Here is a 16,339-nt window from a genome sequence, read left to right on the forward strand (position 1 = left end):
TGCCATCTGTACTCCCATTGAGCAGTAGCATACGCCACGAGTGTTCCCCTTTGCAAAAACCCGTCACATCTCTGCTGAATGTAGACCGTCATCTAATTAAACCTCACAATAGCCCTGGAAAGTAAGTAAATACATATTACTATCCCCATTTTACAGCTTGTGAAACTAAGGCAGGTATGTAATTAGCCCAAGGTCACAATGGGAATCGTATCTGAGCTGAGATTAGAATTTGTAATTTCTCATTCCCAGCCTTGTACTCAAACCTCTAGTCCAGCCCTTTCTCTAATAATTTGTCTCATAATAATCAGTACATATATGCAGCAATGCCGTAGCTGGGTGTTTGAAGGACAGTAGCTTTTAAGTACAATCCTGTAAATAGAAAGAATGAAAGATACTTGTATCTTCAATTTTTCTTTAAAAACTGAATTTGACCCACATAAAAAATGAAGTATCGTATTAGACTTTAGAATGCACATTTTTCATTCTCCTCTAGCTATCCATTTCACCTGTTTTTATGTTGTTTATACTGCCACTGCTAACAGTAAACAAAGAGGAAAGCCTGAGACAACATATAAGTAAGAAGGGAGTTTTAAATCTCTGAGTATGCCAGGAAACAACGAGGCAAGAACGCAGTGCATCTTGATAGCCTGTTAGTTATTTAGGAGCATCTTCAAGGCAAATTGCTTTTTGCAAGGAAAAGGGATTTGCTACCACACCTTATATAGCTAAAGTAACATTATTATGAATAATTAAAAGATCCTGTGTAATATCCAGGGCCCATTTTAACATTTGTCTTAGGGATTTACTGTTTTACAATTCTATCCATTCTATATTACCACTCTGGAACGTCTCAGAAATAACCCCAGAAATAAGAAAGAGATTTGATATGTGGGAGCACTGCAGAGAAGTAGTGTCCCTGCTCTGTCTCTGCTTTGAAGAAAGTATGTATCAGGGGAGAGAAACAGGGGTGGTGATGGTGCAGAGTAGCTAAATCTCAGGGAGATTTGGGGAGCGGTGTGACACAGCATAGGAGAGCAGGCCAGCCAGTTGCCACATGAAGAGGAGGAAATTGCCAGCTAACTAGTCCCTGCAGGTGACCAGAAAGGAGAGAGTTAGCAGGTCACTGAGCTCTCCCAGAGGATACATATATTAAATGGGGAGCACTGGATAGAGCTGTATAAATAACCAGTTTTTTGGTTTGGTGGCCCAACTGAAAAAATGCAATAAAAAAGATAATTTGGGGCAATGCAAAACAATTTTTCAAAAAAAATTTCTGCAAACAGACAAAGCAACATCCATTTTGGATTAAACAAAATGTTGTGTTCAACCCAAAACAAAATGTCTTGTTTAGTCTTGGGGGTTTTTGTATCCGTAACAGCATGGTGAATTTGACATGAATTCATTAAATGTTTCTGTCAACCTGAATCTGCAAAAAAAATTTTGGTGAACATTTTTTTTTGCCCAGGTCTAGCACCGGGCCTCTTCAGGAGGACAAGGGGCATTACATATGTGGAAAGGAACGTCCTAGATTGCCCTGGTGCTGGCGCCAATTCAAGGATGCATCTTGGCTCTGGAAGGTTTGCGGAGCACTAGTGAATATATAAGATGATGTTCTGTAGTATGACCTGACTTGGGCGACTCACTTAATTTCAGTGGGATAGCACAGGGTGTAAATCAGTGTGGGGAGGGCAGCGGATCACTACCTCCCGAACTGAAATCCACTGATAGATCCTCTTACAAAGTTTCTCCCCAGTTGTTCTGTTGGGGAGATGAGTTGCCAGACATCTGCAGGACAGCCCAGGCTGTATTAGGCAATCTTAGCTAAACTAGAGGGGAATGATATCTGTCCCATTGGCCCTGCCCTCACCCAATGCAAGGCTGAGCACTCTGCACACTCGTAAAGGGATGGGGGCTGTGAACCAGAAACTCCTGTGCACCTCCCTCCACACACAAACACATGCACACAGGAGAGCCTCCTCCACATGCAGATCTGAAGGCACAATCTACTTTTCATCACTTAGGCCCCAGAATATGTATGCTTTTGCTATAATAATAACTTAATTAAAATATACACTTAAAAAAGAATAACCAGGTGATTAGTGTGATACAGGCCGGCTCTTGAATACAAAGGCAAAATAATGCAGCAGTCAAACTCTCTTCGTTATAATCTTCCCTTGCATAGTGAAGATAAACCAGTTAGGTCTACTTTAATAATGCAATACCTAAGCATAATTGTATCTTTCTCATGATGTGATTAGGAAATATTGTCATGTTATCGTGTAGACTACAGCTTCCCTACTACTTTGTGTTCCTCATTATCCCTCAGTACATGAACAGTTTTGAAAGAAAACTTCACGTGCTGCATAAACCCTAGTAGTGCATTTTTAGCCTATTTCAATGGACCGTATATGATTTTCTCCTCAAAAACACAAATCCTAGTGACTCTGGATACCGTGTTGTGTGTTCCCTTCATGAAAAATAATGGGTAAATTCCTTGCCTCTGTGTATGCAGTGGAACCGCCCTTTAAACAAAATCTTCTGCCAACTTCTATAAAATACTGATTCTGCCCTCTGTAGGCTTTTACTATATGAAATAACCACTGCACCTTTTAATTTTATTTCTTTCCTAAAATTTGCAAAATGTAAGTACAAGAAAGAAAGAAAGAGAATGTAAAATATTATAGTATTATGGTTAAAACTCCCGTAAACAGTGCTGCCTGTTTGTAAATATAGTGGGCTAGGTTTTCTGCTGGCTGCCATGGTTTTGAGTTGCAGCAGTGTGGGGCAGTAAGGAAGCCAGTTACATCTCCCTGATTGCAGGAACAACCCGACTGGGGTTTTGAGTAAGTTTATGATCCATTTTGGAGAGTGCTGCCCTGCCCTCTTTGTGTCTTGTGATTTGTATTGAAATGCTAGGTAAATGCAAATACCCATGTCTGCGACCCAGCCTGCTTTTCCCTATCTGGCTTGTCGCCTAAAATTTACAGGTTCCTGTTAATTATTTTATTTTGCAGAATGTTTTTTTGGATGTAATTTTGTTGGTGTCTGCAGCCCATGCTGAGCATTATTACTCATCCGCTGCAATTTACAAGCTTCTGATACTGTGCACCGACTTCTGTAGCTCTGCTTTCTGATACAGTAGACCTCCTTTATTCCTTTTCTTTGACGGCACAATATTTTTGTTCATAACGGTGCTGAACCTGCTTGCTTTCCCCAGGATTACTGCCAGCAGCTTACAGTGAGTTTTCTACTTTCAGCTGGGTGTTCAAATTCCCCTGGTTGTTACTACTGATTGGAGAAGACCTCAGCAACTTCCAGCTTTGTTTAAACAATCTGCCCCAAGCATACTCCTTTTCAAAGGCAGCAGTCTAGTTCCCATTGAGAAGGTGATGACCATCCCTTCACTCTAGGTTCTCGTTTCCTTCAGTAGTTCCCAAGTGCTTGATTAGCTTCAGTCCTGCTCATGTCTCATCTTCTCCAGTACACATGGAGAGTTCCAGTCTCCCCTTGCCTTGCTGTTATTGCATGAGAGGCTAGTAGTGTTTCAGAAAAGGCAGCTTTTGTGGCACTCGACATGAGTTTTCTAAGTAGTCTTTGATATGTAGCCTCTGTGACTTCTTTCTTACAGTTCTCTGCCATTGATACCAGTACGCCCCATAAGTATAAATTCCTCCCCAATAAGCTGATTTTACATTGCAGGTAGACAAAGTCCCTTATAAGTAGTAGTCCACAGACTATTTAATTTTCTTGATCTTTGCACATTCTGCTGTCTGTTTGGTTAGTGATGGAATCCCCTGCCATCAGTCTGTTGTTCTCAACTGTTTAACATTACTAGGTCCTCTTCTCCTGGAGATAATTCCTTAGGCCCTAAGGTTTAAGGAACAAGGAGTAGTCCTACTTCCCTGCCTATTCTGGAAAGTTGGTCATCAAGAGTTTCACTTCAGAAAAAATTCAGGGGGTTGGGGTGAGCACCTCCTGGCCTATGGTGGGGAGGCTGCCATCTCAGGCATGGGGTGTCAGGGGGGACGCAGGCCCACCCAACTCCCTGCATCCCAGCCCAGGGCCCTAACAGTGGCAGGGTGATCGGTCAGTGGGGATTCCAGTCGCAACATGCTGACTCACACTCCAGCAGCACAACCGGACTAGAGTCTGGTCCCCCGGGGCTACTTCCTACCACAGTCTAGGTGTAGGGTCCTGTGGTCCAAAGATCCCCTGTCTCCTCGGGGTACTCGGCCACGGGTAGCTCCAGCAACTCCTCAGGGTCCTCATCTTCCTCCCCGACAGCAAGGCATCAGTCCACTCTGGGGCTGGGCTGGGCTCTTGCAGAGGCATTTGCTCGGCTGCCAACCCACCCAGTTTGGCTGGGAGTCTCTTGGAATCAGGCTCGATCTCCCAGAGGCTATTGAAAGCAATCAGGGAGATTTTAGGCCACTAAAAGTCCAGCAGTGCAGTGGGTCTAAGGTAGGCTCCCTACCTGCCCTGGCTCCGCGCCGCTCCCAGAAGCGGCCGGCATCTCCAGCAGTGGCTCCTAGGTGGAGGCACAGCCAGGGGTCTCCGCGTGCGGCCCCCGCCTCGAATGCCAACTCTGTAGGTCCCATTGGCTGGGAACGGGGATCCACGGTCAATGGGAGCTGCAGGGGCAATGCCTGTAGGCAGGGGCAGCACGCAGAGCCACCTGGCCGCCCCGAGCCTAGGAGCCACTGGCAGATATGCCACCGCTTCCGGGAGCCACCCAAGGTAAGCATCGCCCAACCGGAGCCTGCACACCTAATCCCCTTCCGAACCCCAACCCCCTGCCTCAGCCCTGAGCCCCCTTCCGCACCAAAACTCCCTCCCAGAGCCCGCACCCCAAACCCCCTCCCATACCCTAACCACCTGCCTCAGCCCTGAGCCCCCTCCGGCACCCAAACTCCTTCCCAGAGCCTGCATCCCGCACCCCTGCCCCAGCCCTGTGAAAGTGAGTGAGGGTCGGGGAGAGCGAGCGATGGAGGGATGGGGGCTGGAGTGAGTGGAGGCAGGGCCTTAGACAAGGGGCAGGGTGGGCAAGGGTGTTTTGGGTTTGTGCAATTATACAGTTGACAACCCTAGCATCTGCTCCCCAGAAGAGACGTCCGGTCTCTCCTGTGGCTCAGCAGCAACTGAGCTCCAGGGCTCTGTCTCCTTTTCTGCTTCCTGTCCTGCCCTGGTATTTCCGTGCAAGCTGGTCTCCATATTGGAAGAGAAGATTGAAGGTCTGGAGCAACAGATAACGACCCTGCGTTGCATACGAGAATCTGAGGATTTTCTGGACAAAAGTCAGGATATGCTTCTACAGGCACAAAGCTCTAAAGATTTAGAGCAGGTTGCACAGCGGAGCCAAGAGGCCAGTGAAGAAGCTTGGCAACATGTGACCTCCAGAAGAAGAAGGGGGAATGTCCGGGTTCCAGCAACGCGGACACAGGTAACTAACCGCTTTCATGTTCTCTCCACAGATACCATTGTGGAGAGTGGACCAGATGATATGTCTGGGGGGAGAAAGCAGGAGACTCCGCTGGTTGGAAGGCATGAGATGCACTGTCCTGAGATTGCGGGTTCCACGACCACCACTCCCAAGAGAAGGAGGCGGGTGGTGGTGGTCGGGGACTCTCTCCTCCGGGGGACTGAGTCATCTATCTGCCGCCCTGACCGGGAAAACCAAGAAGTCTGCTGCTTGCCAGGGGCTAAGATTTGCGAGGTGACGGAGAGACTGCCGAGACTCATCAAGCCCTCGGATCGCTACCCCTTCCTGCTTCTCCACGTGGGCACCAATGATACTGCCAAGAATGACCTTGAGCGGATCACTGCGGACTACATGGCTCTGGGAAGAAGGATAAAGGAGTTTGAGGCGCAAGTGGTGTTCTCATCCATCCTCCCCGTGGAAGGAAAAGGCCTGGGTAGGGACCGTCAAATCGTGGAAGTCAACGAATGGCTATGCAGGTGGTGTCGGAGAGAAGGCTTTGGATTCTTTGACCATGGGATGGTGTTCCATGAAGGAGGAGTGCTGGGCAGAGACGGGCTCCACGTTACAAAGAGAGGGAAGAGCATCTTTGCGAGCAGGCTGGCTAACCTAGTGAGGAGGGCTTTAAACTAGGTTCACCGGGGGAAGGAGACCAAAGCCCTGAGGTAAGTGGGAAAGCGGGATACCGGGAGGAAGCACAGGCAAGAACGTCTGTGAGGGGAGGGCTCTTGCCTCATACTGAGAATGAGGGGCGATCAGCAAGTTATCTCAAGTGCTTATATACGAATGCACAAAGCCTTGGAAACAAGCAGGGAGAACTGGAGGTCCTGGTGATGTCAAGGAATTATGACGTGATTGGAATAACAGAGACTTGGTGGGATAACTCACATGACTGGAGTACTGTCATGGATGGTTATAAACTGTTCAGGAAGGACAGGCAGGGCAGAAAAGGTGGGGGAGTAGCACTGTATGTAAGGGAGCAGTATGACTGCTCAGAGCTCCGGTACGAAACTGCAGAAAAACCTGAGTGTCTCTGGATTAAGTTTAGAAGTGTGAGCAACAAGAGTGATGTAGTGGTGGGAGTCTGCTATAGACCACCGGACCAGGGGGATGAGGTGGATGAGGCTTTCTTCCGGCAACTCGCAGAAGCTACTAGATCGCATGCCCTGGTTCTCATGGGTGACTTTAATTTTCCTGATATCTGCTGGGAGAGCAATACAGCGGTGCATAGACAATCCAGGAAGTTTTTGGATAATGTAGGGGACAATTTCCTGGTGCAAGTGCTAGAGGAGCCAACTGGGGGGGGAGCTTTTCTTGACCTGCTGCTCACAAACCGGGAAGAATTACTGGGGGAAGCAAAAGTGGATGGGAATCTGAGAGGCAGTGACCATGAGTTCGTTGAGTTCAGGATCCTGACACAGGGAAGAAAGGTAAGCAGCAGGATACGGACCCTGGACTTCAGGAAAGCAGACTGCGACTCCCTCAGGGAATGGATGGATAGGATCCCCTCGGGGACTAACATGAAGGGGAAAGGAGTCCAGGAGAGCTCGCTGTATTTCAAGGAATCCCTGTTGAGGTTACAGGGACAAACCATCCTGATGAGTCAAAAGAATAGTAAATATGGCAGGCGACCAGCTTGGCTTAACGGTGAAATCCTAGCGGATCTTAAACATAAAAAAGAAGCTTACAAGAAGTGGAAGGTTGGACATATGACCAGGGAAGAGTATAAAAATATTGCTCGGGCATGTAGGAATGAAATCAGGAGGGCCAAATCGCACCTGGAGCTGCAGCTAGCAAGAGATGTCAAGAGTAACAAGAAGAGTTTCTTCAGGTATGTTGGCAACAAGAAGAAAGCCAAGGAAAGTGTGGGCCCCTTAATGAATGAGGGAGGCAACCTAGTGACGGAGGATGTGGAAAAAGCTAATGTACTCAATGCTTTTTTTGCCTCTGTCTTCACTAACAAGGTCAGCTCCCAGACTGCTGCGCTGGGCATCACAGCATGGGGAGTAGATGGCCAGCCCTCTGTGGAGAAAGAGGTGGTTAGGGACTATTTAGAAAAGCTGGATGTGCACAAGTCCATGGGGCTAGACAAGTTGCATCCGAGAGTGCTAAAGGAATTGGCGGCTGTGATTGCAGAGCCATTGGCCATTATCTTTGAAAACTCGTGGCGAACGGGGGAAGTCCCAGATGACTGGAAAAAGGCTAATGTAGTGCCAATCTTTAAAAAAGGGAAGAAGGAGGATCCTGGGAACTATAGGCCAGTCAGCTTCACCTCAGTCCCTGGAAAAATCATGGAGCAAGTCCTCAAAGAATCAATCCTGAAGCGCTTACATGAGAGGAAAGTGATCAGGAACAGTCAGCATGGATTCACCAAGGGAAGGTCATGCCTGACTAATCTAATCGCCTTCTATGATGAGATTACTGGTTCTGTGGATAAAGGGAAAGCAGTGGATGTATTGTTTCTTGACTTTAGCAAAGCTTTTGACATGGTTTCCCACAGTATTCTTGTCAGCAAGTTAAAGAAGTATGGGCTGGATGAATGCACTATAAGGTGGGTAGAAAGTTGGCTAGATTGTCGGGCTCAACGGGTAGTGATCAATGGCTCCATGTCTAGTGGCCAGCCGGTGTCAAGTGGAGTGCCCCAGGGGTCGGTCCTGGGGCCGGTTTTGTTCAATATCTTCATAAATGATCTGGAGGATGGTGTGAATTGCACTCTCAGCAAATTTGCGGATGATACTAAACTAGGAGGAGTGGTAAATACACTGGAGGGCAGGGATAGGATACAGAGGGACCTAGACAAATTGGAGGATTGGGCCAAAAGAAATCTGATGAGGTTCAATAAGGATAAGTGCAGGGTCCTGCACTTAGGACGGAAGAACCCAATGCACAGCTACAGACTAGGGACCAAATGGCTAGGCAGCAGTTCTGCGGAAAAGGACCTAGGGGTGACAGTGGACGAGAAGCTGGATATGAGTCAGCAGTGTGCCCTTGTTGCCAAGAAGGCCAATGGCATTTCAGGATGTATAAGTACGGGCATAGCGAGCAGATCGAGGGACGTGATCGTTCCCGTCTATTCGACATTGGTGAGGCCTCATCTGGAGTACTGTGTCCAGTTTTGGACCCCACACTACAAGAAGGATGTGGATAAATTGGAGAGAGTCCAGCGAAGGGCAACAAAAATGATTAGGGCTCTGGAACACATGACTTATGAGGAGAGGCTGAGGGAACTGGGATTGTTTAGTCTGCAGAAGAGAAGAAAGAGGGGGGATTTGATAGCTGCTTTCAACTACCTGAGAGGTGGTTCCAGAGAGGATGGTTCTAGACTATTCTCAGTGGTAGAAGAGGACAGGACAAGGAGTAATGGTCTCAAGTTGCAGTGGGGGAGGTTTAGGTTGGATATTAGGAAAAACTTTTTCACTAGGAGGGTGGTGAAACACTGGAATGTGTTACCTAGGGAGGTGGTAGAATCAAGTGACACCCCTGTGAGTCATATCTGGGGGGGTCCTTTGCCTCCTTTAGCCAAGATACACTGCCTGCCTCATTCAAATAGGGGAGCCAGATACTCTGATAGGGGAGCCAGATCCGCTGATGAGAGGCCTTACTGCCTGCCTTATATGTCCTGTTCAGCCCCAGGTATATCTTTGTCTCATGTAGATAATCTTGTTCAACAATCCAAGCCTCGAGGGGCTAATGCTTGAACCCCAGAGTGCCTAATTTATGATGCAATAAACTGGGAGTTCTTTATACTGACTAAATTGCTACAGGCTTGCTGGCTCCACAGGCCATATTGTACTCACCTACCCTGATCCTAAGTCATTGTTTGGTAACTTTATCTACCACCTTGTTACCTGGTCTGTTTAGACTAGATTTAAACAAAATGTCAAGATCTCTGGTGTTTTTCAACTTTATGTACATCAGGTGAACTGTCACTGAGCTCCCCTAGGCCAACCCCTTGCTCCCTCAGCTATCTATCATTCGTTAACTTCCTGGACTGGGAGGTTTAAAGGCCAAACCACAGCCCCTCTCTGTGCTCAGCCACAAGCACACATGCTAATCAGCACACTTGTAATACAGCCAAATGTTTTTACAATATTCCCAGTAGCTTTTCTTTAAAGCAGCAAACAGTTGTAGTCACACAGGCACTCTCCCAGCTCTGACCACCACCACTACTGTCACTACAAATTAGGTGGTTCATGGAAGCCTGGGAGGATGCATTCTTTTCTCATCAGCTACTCTAGGATTCAATGGCAAGATCTCAAGGATGCAAAGGCCGCAAAAACAAATAGTCTCTCATCTGGAGGGTGAGAGAGATTTATTTAAAAAAAAAAATGAAAATGTCAAGTCAGCAAATGACTGAATAATTTAGGAGGAGATTTTCAAAAGGGTCTGAAGGATTTGGGAGCATCATGCCCCATTGAAAGTTACTGGCACTTTGGCTCCTAAATCCATTAGGCACTTTTGCAAATCTCTCCCTTAAAGAATATTAATGTCACAGTCGTACAGAGAAAAGTCTTCAGAAGAAGAATAAATGGTATAATACTACTTAAAGCTGTGAATGGGAAAAAAATGTTCCAAGGGCTCAATGTCCTATTAAATCAGGTGTCCCAAGGTGGGTATGGAGTAAGGTTGTGTATGTAAAATTTAAAGTATTTGCCCAGTAGGCACCCAACTCAGTCAAATGGGCTTTTTTAACCCTGCTGTGAAAAGGGAATACAGGGAGAGGGGTATGCAAGGACAAAGAACACCAAATGAAAGGGGGAGAGTGAAAGAAGAAAGGAAGTCATGCAATTCTTGATTAGTTCCTCGACCTACTTGTCCGTCCCTGGCCACCAGAAGTCTTGTCACAGTTGTGTTTTGGTTAGAACCATCCCTAAATGTCCTTCATGTGCCAGGTGAATCAATCGTTCTCTCAGAAGTGTAGGCACAAGATGGTGAGTTCTCAAAATCCATTCCTTTACAAGGGACAATTCACATGATGTACATTTATATGGTTGCAAGTGTGCTGGTGTCTTTGTCTTGTAGGGCCATCCATTGACTATGTTAAGTCTTTAGGTCCTGAAGTACCTTGTCTTCTGTCATGGCTGTTGCCCACTCTGAGGCTGTGATGACTCTGATAGTGATGATTGACAATATATAGCAGCAGGAATTCCACCATCGCCTAATCTCGTTCTTGACTCTCCAGGTATTAGGAGAAGTGTGAGACAAGGGAGACTGCTTAAAAGATTGGAAGACTCTATTACCAGACTCAAGTAACAGTTGGAAGTGAATGTTTAAAGTCTTACAATGGTGATTCTAAAGGGGAAGGGTGTGTTGTATGTGGCTAGGTGCAGATAGCTAACCCAATTTGTAAGTTTGTTGCTAGGTAGCTTCTGTAGCTTTGAGTCCAGGAACTACAATTCCCAGGAGGCACCAGGGGAGGTAGAAGGAAAGGAGGAGAAGGAATGGAAGAATGTCAGCTCTGTGAAAGACTGAGGGGAATAAACCTGACCTTTGGTGTTACTAAACTTCCTGAGTCTTCCTCAGAGAGGTTTAGGTATAAAAGCACGGTCAACTCCTGGTAGAACGGCAGGCTGAATACACTTTCTGGAAACGGGAGTTGTACATGTTTTGTCCCTGTCTACACTAGTGCTCAAACCATGTTCAAACATGGCTGGGGTGGGGGGACCAGAGTGGTTACTGTGTTTGATACCAGCTGTTAATTATTCCTAGCATACAACACAGCCTTGTTATATAATAGTTTTATAATAGTAAAAAGAAAATCCATGTCCTCACTGATGCTAGGCTCAATTTAGACTGTAATGTTCACGCAGCTTTAGTAGAGGTGATGAGAAATTGAAAAGCTGAATGAAAACAACACGTTACGGAAGGGGTTTTGGCCAAACGGCAACTGGGTTTTGAGCATATGATTTTTTAAAAAACACATGACACAGTAGCAGGTAATTTCCCCCAATTTTCATGCCCTGTATTTATAATAGTTTTAATTTGAACAGCAGTAGACTTTTAAAAATATGATCTATGAAGCAACCCTCAGATACCTCAAAAATACAGTAGGGTCAGTGGTACTCAGCCTTCAACAATTTACAAGCCATGTCATCATTGAGCTGCAGAGAGCCACAAAATAATAATGTGGTGAGATTATGACATTGCATCAATCTGAGATAATGCGGCATTTGGAAACTTCATCACACATCAACTACCTTCTCTCCTCTTCCTTTGACTACTAGGTTGGGTGGAAGGGTTCTCTCTCTCCCTCCCTCTGCTGGTGGCAGGGTGGGAAGGAAGCTCTGACTGACACGCATGTATGTTCCTGTGAGTGGGGTTCTGCTTGCTTTTCCTGAGACTCAGTATGAAGCATGTGGATTCCCAGGCAAATGTAAGTGGTTGCTTTGAGGTCCACACAGGGCCATAAAGATAAGAAGTTCATGAGCTGTGATTTGCATTTCATGGGCAAAAAACTCACCCCACCCTTTCCTGGAAATGGTGCAAGTCAGATGCATGGGTTAGACCTGCCTGGAGTTTGCTGAGCTAGTTTGATCACTCTCTAATTTTGATGTTAAAAGATTAATGGCACTAGCTGTCCTGTTTTGCTCTTTCTAGGCCATTCATAGTGCTGCCACCCCTGATGGAATGGATAAGGGTTGCTTTGGCTCATGCAGGGCACCGTCGCAGTTTCTCTGTGGACAGTGATGATGTACGGCAAGCAGCAAGGCTCTTACTACCTGGAGTTGACTGTGAACCTCGACAGTTAAAGTAAGTTCATGCAAAGAAATAATAATTTGAAAAACCTGTAGCTCTTTCACAGTGACAGTGATTTAACAGGCAGAATAAGGGCTTTGTTATGTCCTCAGATGTGCAGAATTCTCCTTCTCGTCACTCTATCTTGTAAAATCAGCTACTGTATTTGTTCACATGCCTGTACGAGCCAGTTTCACAGGCTGCGTGGTAATGTGCCTGCATACCTAACAACTGGATCAAGCTCTGAATCTGCTCATAAAATCTTGGTTTGTCTTTTACCATTACATTCTGCTTTATAATAAGAGACTGAAGTCTTCAGTCAATTATGTCTGTTTCACTGTGTTCCTGTTACAAAATACTGAGATGTAACGTATAGGATTGTATATATTCTATTGTTTTCTGCAATAGTGGTTTATACAGCACATTTACAGATAAAACCAGTTTTTGTAATAAAATTACATTTTTGATCCTGAAATCAATTTAATTCAAAGATGTTGCAGGTCTGAATAATTGGATGCTTATTTTTAAATATGTGAGATGTGACCTTCTAATGTGGCCCTAAAGTATATGTTTTCAGTATATGTTTTTAATGCGCTGCCTTTTCTTACTCATATATGTATGTATAAAAACAGCTTCGTAATGCATACTTGATTCTGGGTTATTTTTGCTTTAGATGTCTGTATGAAAAGCTCTTATGACTGTGTTACAAGCGGAATTATTCATCTCAGGTGCTTTATAGCTGCAGCACACGGTCGCCAGGCACTACCTTAGAGTCTGGTGAATTCAAACCTAGGCTCATATTTTCCAGAAGCCCTGTCACTCATACTCGGGTGATATACAGGTGGGCTTTTCTGCCACACAGAAGCATGGAACCTGCATACGTGATTAGGTCTGACAACGTGCATCACAACAGATGTATTTTGTTGACTCTGGTTTTCCAGTACTCTTTCACTAGATATTATAATATTTTATTTTGAGACTGGAATAATGCTTTCTTGGTTGAATATTTTATTAAATGAATATGTTGAATTTAAAAGCTACATCTTGAGGTTCATATTTCAAATACTGACTGTAACTGTTTCATATGAAGGTAAATATCCTGGGCCTGATTGTCAGTAGGACTTAGTATTTCACGATTTCAGCTGAAGTCTATGAGGTCTGTCAGTACTCATGAAGCTCTTAATTTTAAAAAGGCACAACTAAAAAAACCTTTCCAATTGAACTAGTTGATACAATTGTAGAAAAGTCAATCAATATTATTTATTCTAGCCCCTTGAAAGAACAAAAATCATGTTTTGATATGATAAGAATATACAGTTTTTCTGTAGTTAGCATGTGTATAGAAAAACATTGACTGTTTTTACCCATTCTGCCATTTTAACAGAAGTTAAAGTTTCAAAATCAGGTTATGTTAGAGTGAATTGTAGTTATGTCCCAGATAATCGACTGATTATTGAGAAGAAATCAGTGATCAATTAAAGCAGCCATCCAGAATTCAGTTTATAAAGAAAAATAAACTATAGCCACTTTTCAGCTGTCTTACAGTCTGGAATGAGAATGGAAAGTACGATCAAGAATTAATGAGGGTAGAAATGAAAGGTTAGTTCTGAGAAAAGAGCTGGGACTTGCCCTGGATTTGCTGTTGTGTACTTCACTTGACTATATGGGCTTGATTTCCATTCCCGTTTCCCAAAACTAAGGTCACTGTATACTGTTCTGCCAGTGTAAGGGGGCCTTCAAGTGAGTGTTACTGTGACATTTAAAGGCCCTTCAGACTGCCACACTGGTGTAGAGTGTGCTTGGTGTAACTGAGAATCAGGCACTGTGTGTCTATAATATTGAGATCAAAGGAAAGGCTGCTGCTTGTTGGAAAAATATCCAGGCAAAGCATCATGACATTAATTTGAAATCTTGCTACTTGTAATGTTTTGTTTGTGCTCAGTACAGGCCCTCAGCACTCCTCATTTCCACCCAGTCCATGTACCAGCCTCTCATTTCTCCCCAGTGAGCAGCAACAGCTTTGCATCTCCCCAGTCCTCATCAAGCATCAATTCTATAGTTGCCATGGCTTTGAAATATTTTCAAGGGGCAATTCTTCAAATAAACTGAGGGACTGAGGACAGCTGGAGGATTTTGCATGTAGTCTGATATATTTTAGATTATTTTGTATAAAAAATGGCCTAACTACTGGGAGCCTTAAGCCTGAAAATGTTATCCGTTTTTTCTTAAGGATCTTTTCTCTTACTGGTCTAGAAGGGAAAAAACAAAAAGACCCCCCCTCCCTCCCCAAATAAAACAAAAAGAACCAAAACTAAATAATACACCGTATGCTACATTCTCTGTCCTGTGTCTACCATTGTGACATTGCATTATTCCTCTATGTTGATTCATGGCCTATTGTTAAAAAAGGTAAGACAAAATCTGCTTCCACACTGCAATACGTATTATAGAAAAGAAGTTTGGAAGAATCTCAAAAGACTTGGAGTTTAGGATCTGTTCAGATAAAAAATCGACTGTTCAGTGTCCTATCTGAACCTCCAGCAAAGAGATCTCCTACCATATTTTTGTGACACTTCCCAGCTCAATAAGACACACCTATGGTCAGGCACCTAGTACGTGGTTTTGTAAATCATCTCAGCCTTCTTTCTCTCCTCCCTCCCAAAATTTCCCTTCCTTCCTCCTCCCTCTATCTCCCTTCTAGTGCCCCTTCTCTGTCTGCTGTGCTCTTCTGCACAGAGCAGGGGAGCCAAAAAGGAGGAATGAAATCTGTCAAGAGTGAGTAAGATGACTGCCTGCCTGTAGCTAGGAGATGCATCTGCAGCTGAAACTATAACCTTGATGGTCAAGGGAAATCCTGCTGCTCTGTGGGACATAGGGGGAAAGTTAGGGTCTGTTTCAGCAAATAAGAATTGCTGGTAAATATTATCCCATCCCCCAGTGTAATGGTCTCCTTCACTAACCCAAATTCCAGTATCTCCAGCACCATCTGATTCCTTCCTTCAGCATTTTCAGAGGTCCCCACTTGCAAATCTGTTTTCCGTCCTCACCTCGTGGCCTGTCCAGTTGCCACTCAACAAATCACACTCCCAATCTTTAATACTGGGTTCAAAACCATTTTTTCTCCTGCCCCAACAAGAGGAGTAGAAAAAAGTGGATGGAAAAGCAGTCAGGACATATTGAGGAGAGCAATTCTGCTGACCTACTCTCCCATCTGGGAAAAGATCAGGGCAGATGATCTGAGTCAGAGCGTGGTAAGCAGCCTGAGGACCTACTCTGCTGAGAGTTAAAGGATAATGTGGTATACGGGTTTATTTATCTCATACACAGTGATGGCAAGTGTCATATCTGCATCAAGTATCATCTGCAGTTTCCCATATGGAGACCTGAAGGGGTCAGTTTTGTCATTTTCCAACGCGTATGTGAAGCCAGTCAGAGCGTTAATATGATAACATGTTCTGAAGAATCAATATTCTGGTGATATCAAGATCCATATCCCTACCTTTTCCTGCTAAGGCAATTCTATCTTGATATTTTCTCCCTATTTTGGGGCCAGATTCACTCCTTTGGTTCTGCTAGCTCAGTGGCTCTCAACCTTTCCAGACTACTGTACCCCTTTCAGGAGTCTGATTTGTCTTGCGTACCCCCAAGTTTCACCTCACTTAAAAACTACTTGCTTACAAAATCAGACATAAAAATACAAACGTGTCACAGCCACTACTACTGAAAAATTGCACACTTTCTTATTTTTACCATATAACTGTAAAATAAATCGATGGGAATATAGATATTGTACTTACACTTCAGTGTACTGTATCGTATATAGAGCAGTATAAACCAGTCATTGTCTGGATGAAATTTCAGTTTGTACTGACTTGGCTAGTGCTTTTTATGTAGCCTGTTGTAAAACTTGGCAAATATCTAGTTGAGTTGATGTATCCTCTGGAAGACCTCTGAATACCCCCAGGGAGCTGAGAACCACTGTGATCTCAGGTTTCAGGCTCCTGGTAGCAATATGTTCACATGGAGCTGGAGCATGGTAGCACAAGCCTTCTGCAACCCAGTTCCAATGGGGATCCCAGAGCGGGCTGCCTTAGCCCACATTATGATCTTCTTTGGGGCTAGCAGATA

At 44.7% G+C, this 16,339-nt stretch overlaps 1 protein-coding gene across 1 annotated transcript in view; it reads left to right on the top strand.

Annotated features, from left to right (window-relative positions):
• The window catches only part of ABTB3 (ankyrin repeat and BTB domain containing 3), a 280,098-nt gene that overhangs the window by 199,584 nt on the left and 64,175 nt on the right, over positions 1–16,339 (top strand). Inside the window, exon 4 of the mRNA XM_084617381.1 lies at positions 12,074–12,226. Coding sequence (XP_084473507.1) covers positions 12,074–12,226 — 153 coding nt within the window. The remainder of the gene's footprint in view (positions 1–12,073; positions 12,227–16,339) is intronic.

Source organism: Lepidochelys olivacea, assembly GCF_965140295.1.
Source record: "Lepidochelys olivacea isolate rLepOli2 genome assembly, chromosome: 1".
NCBI classification, from domain to species: Eukaryota; Metazoa; Chordata; order Testudines; family Cheloniidae; genus Lepidochelys; species Lepidochelys olivacea.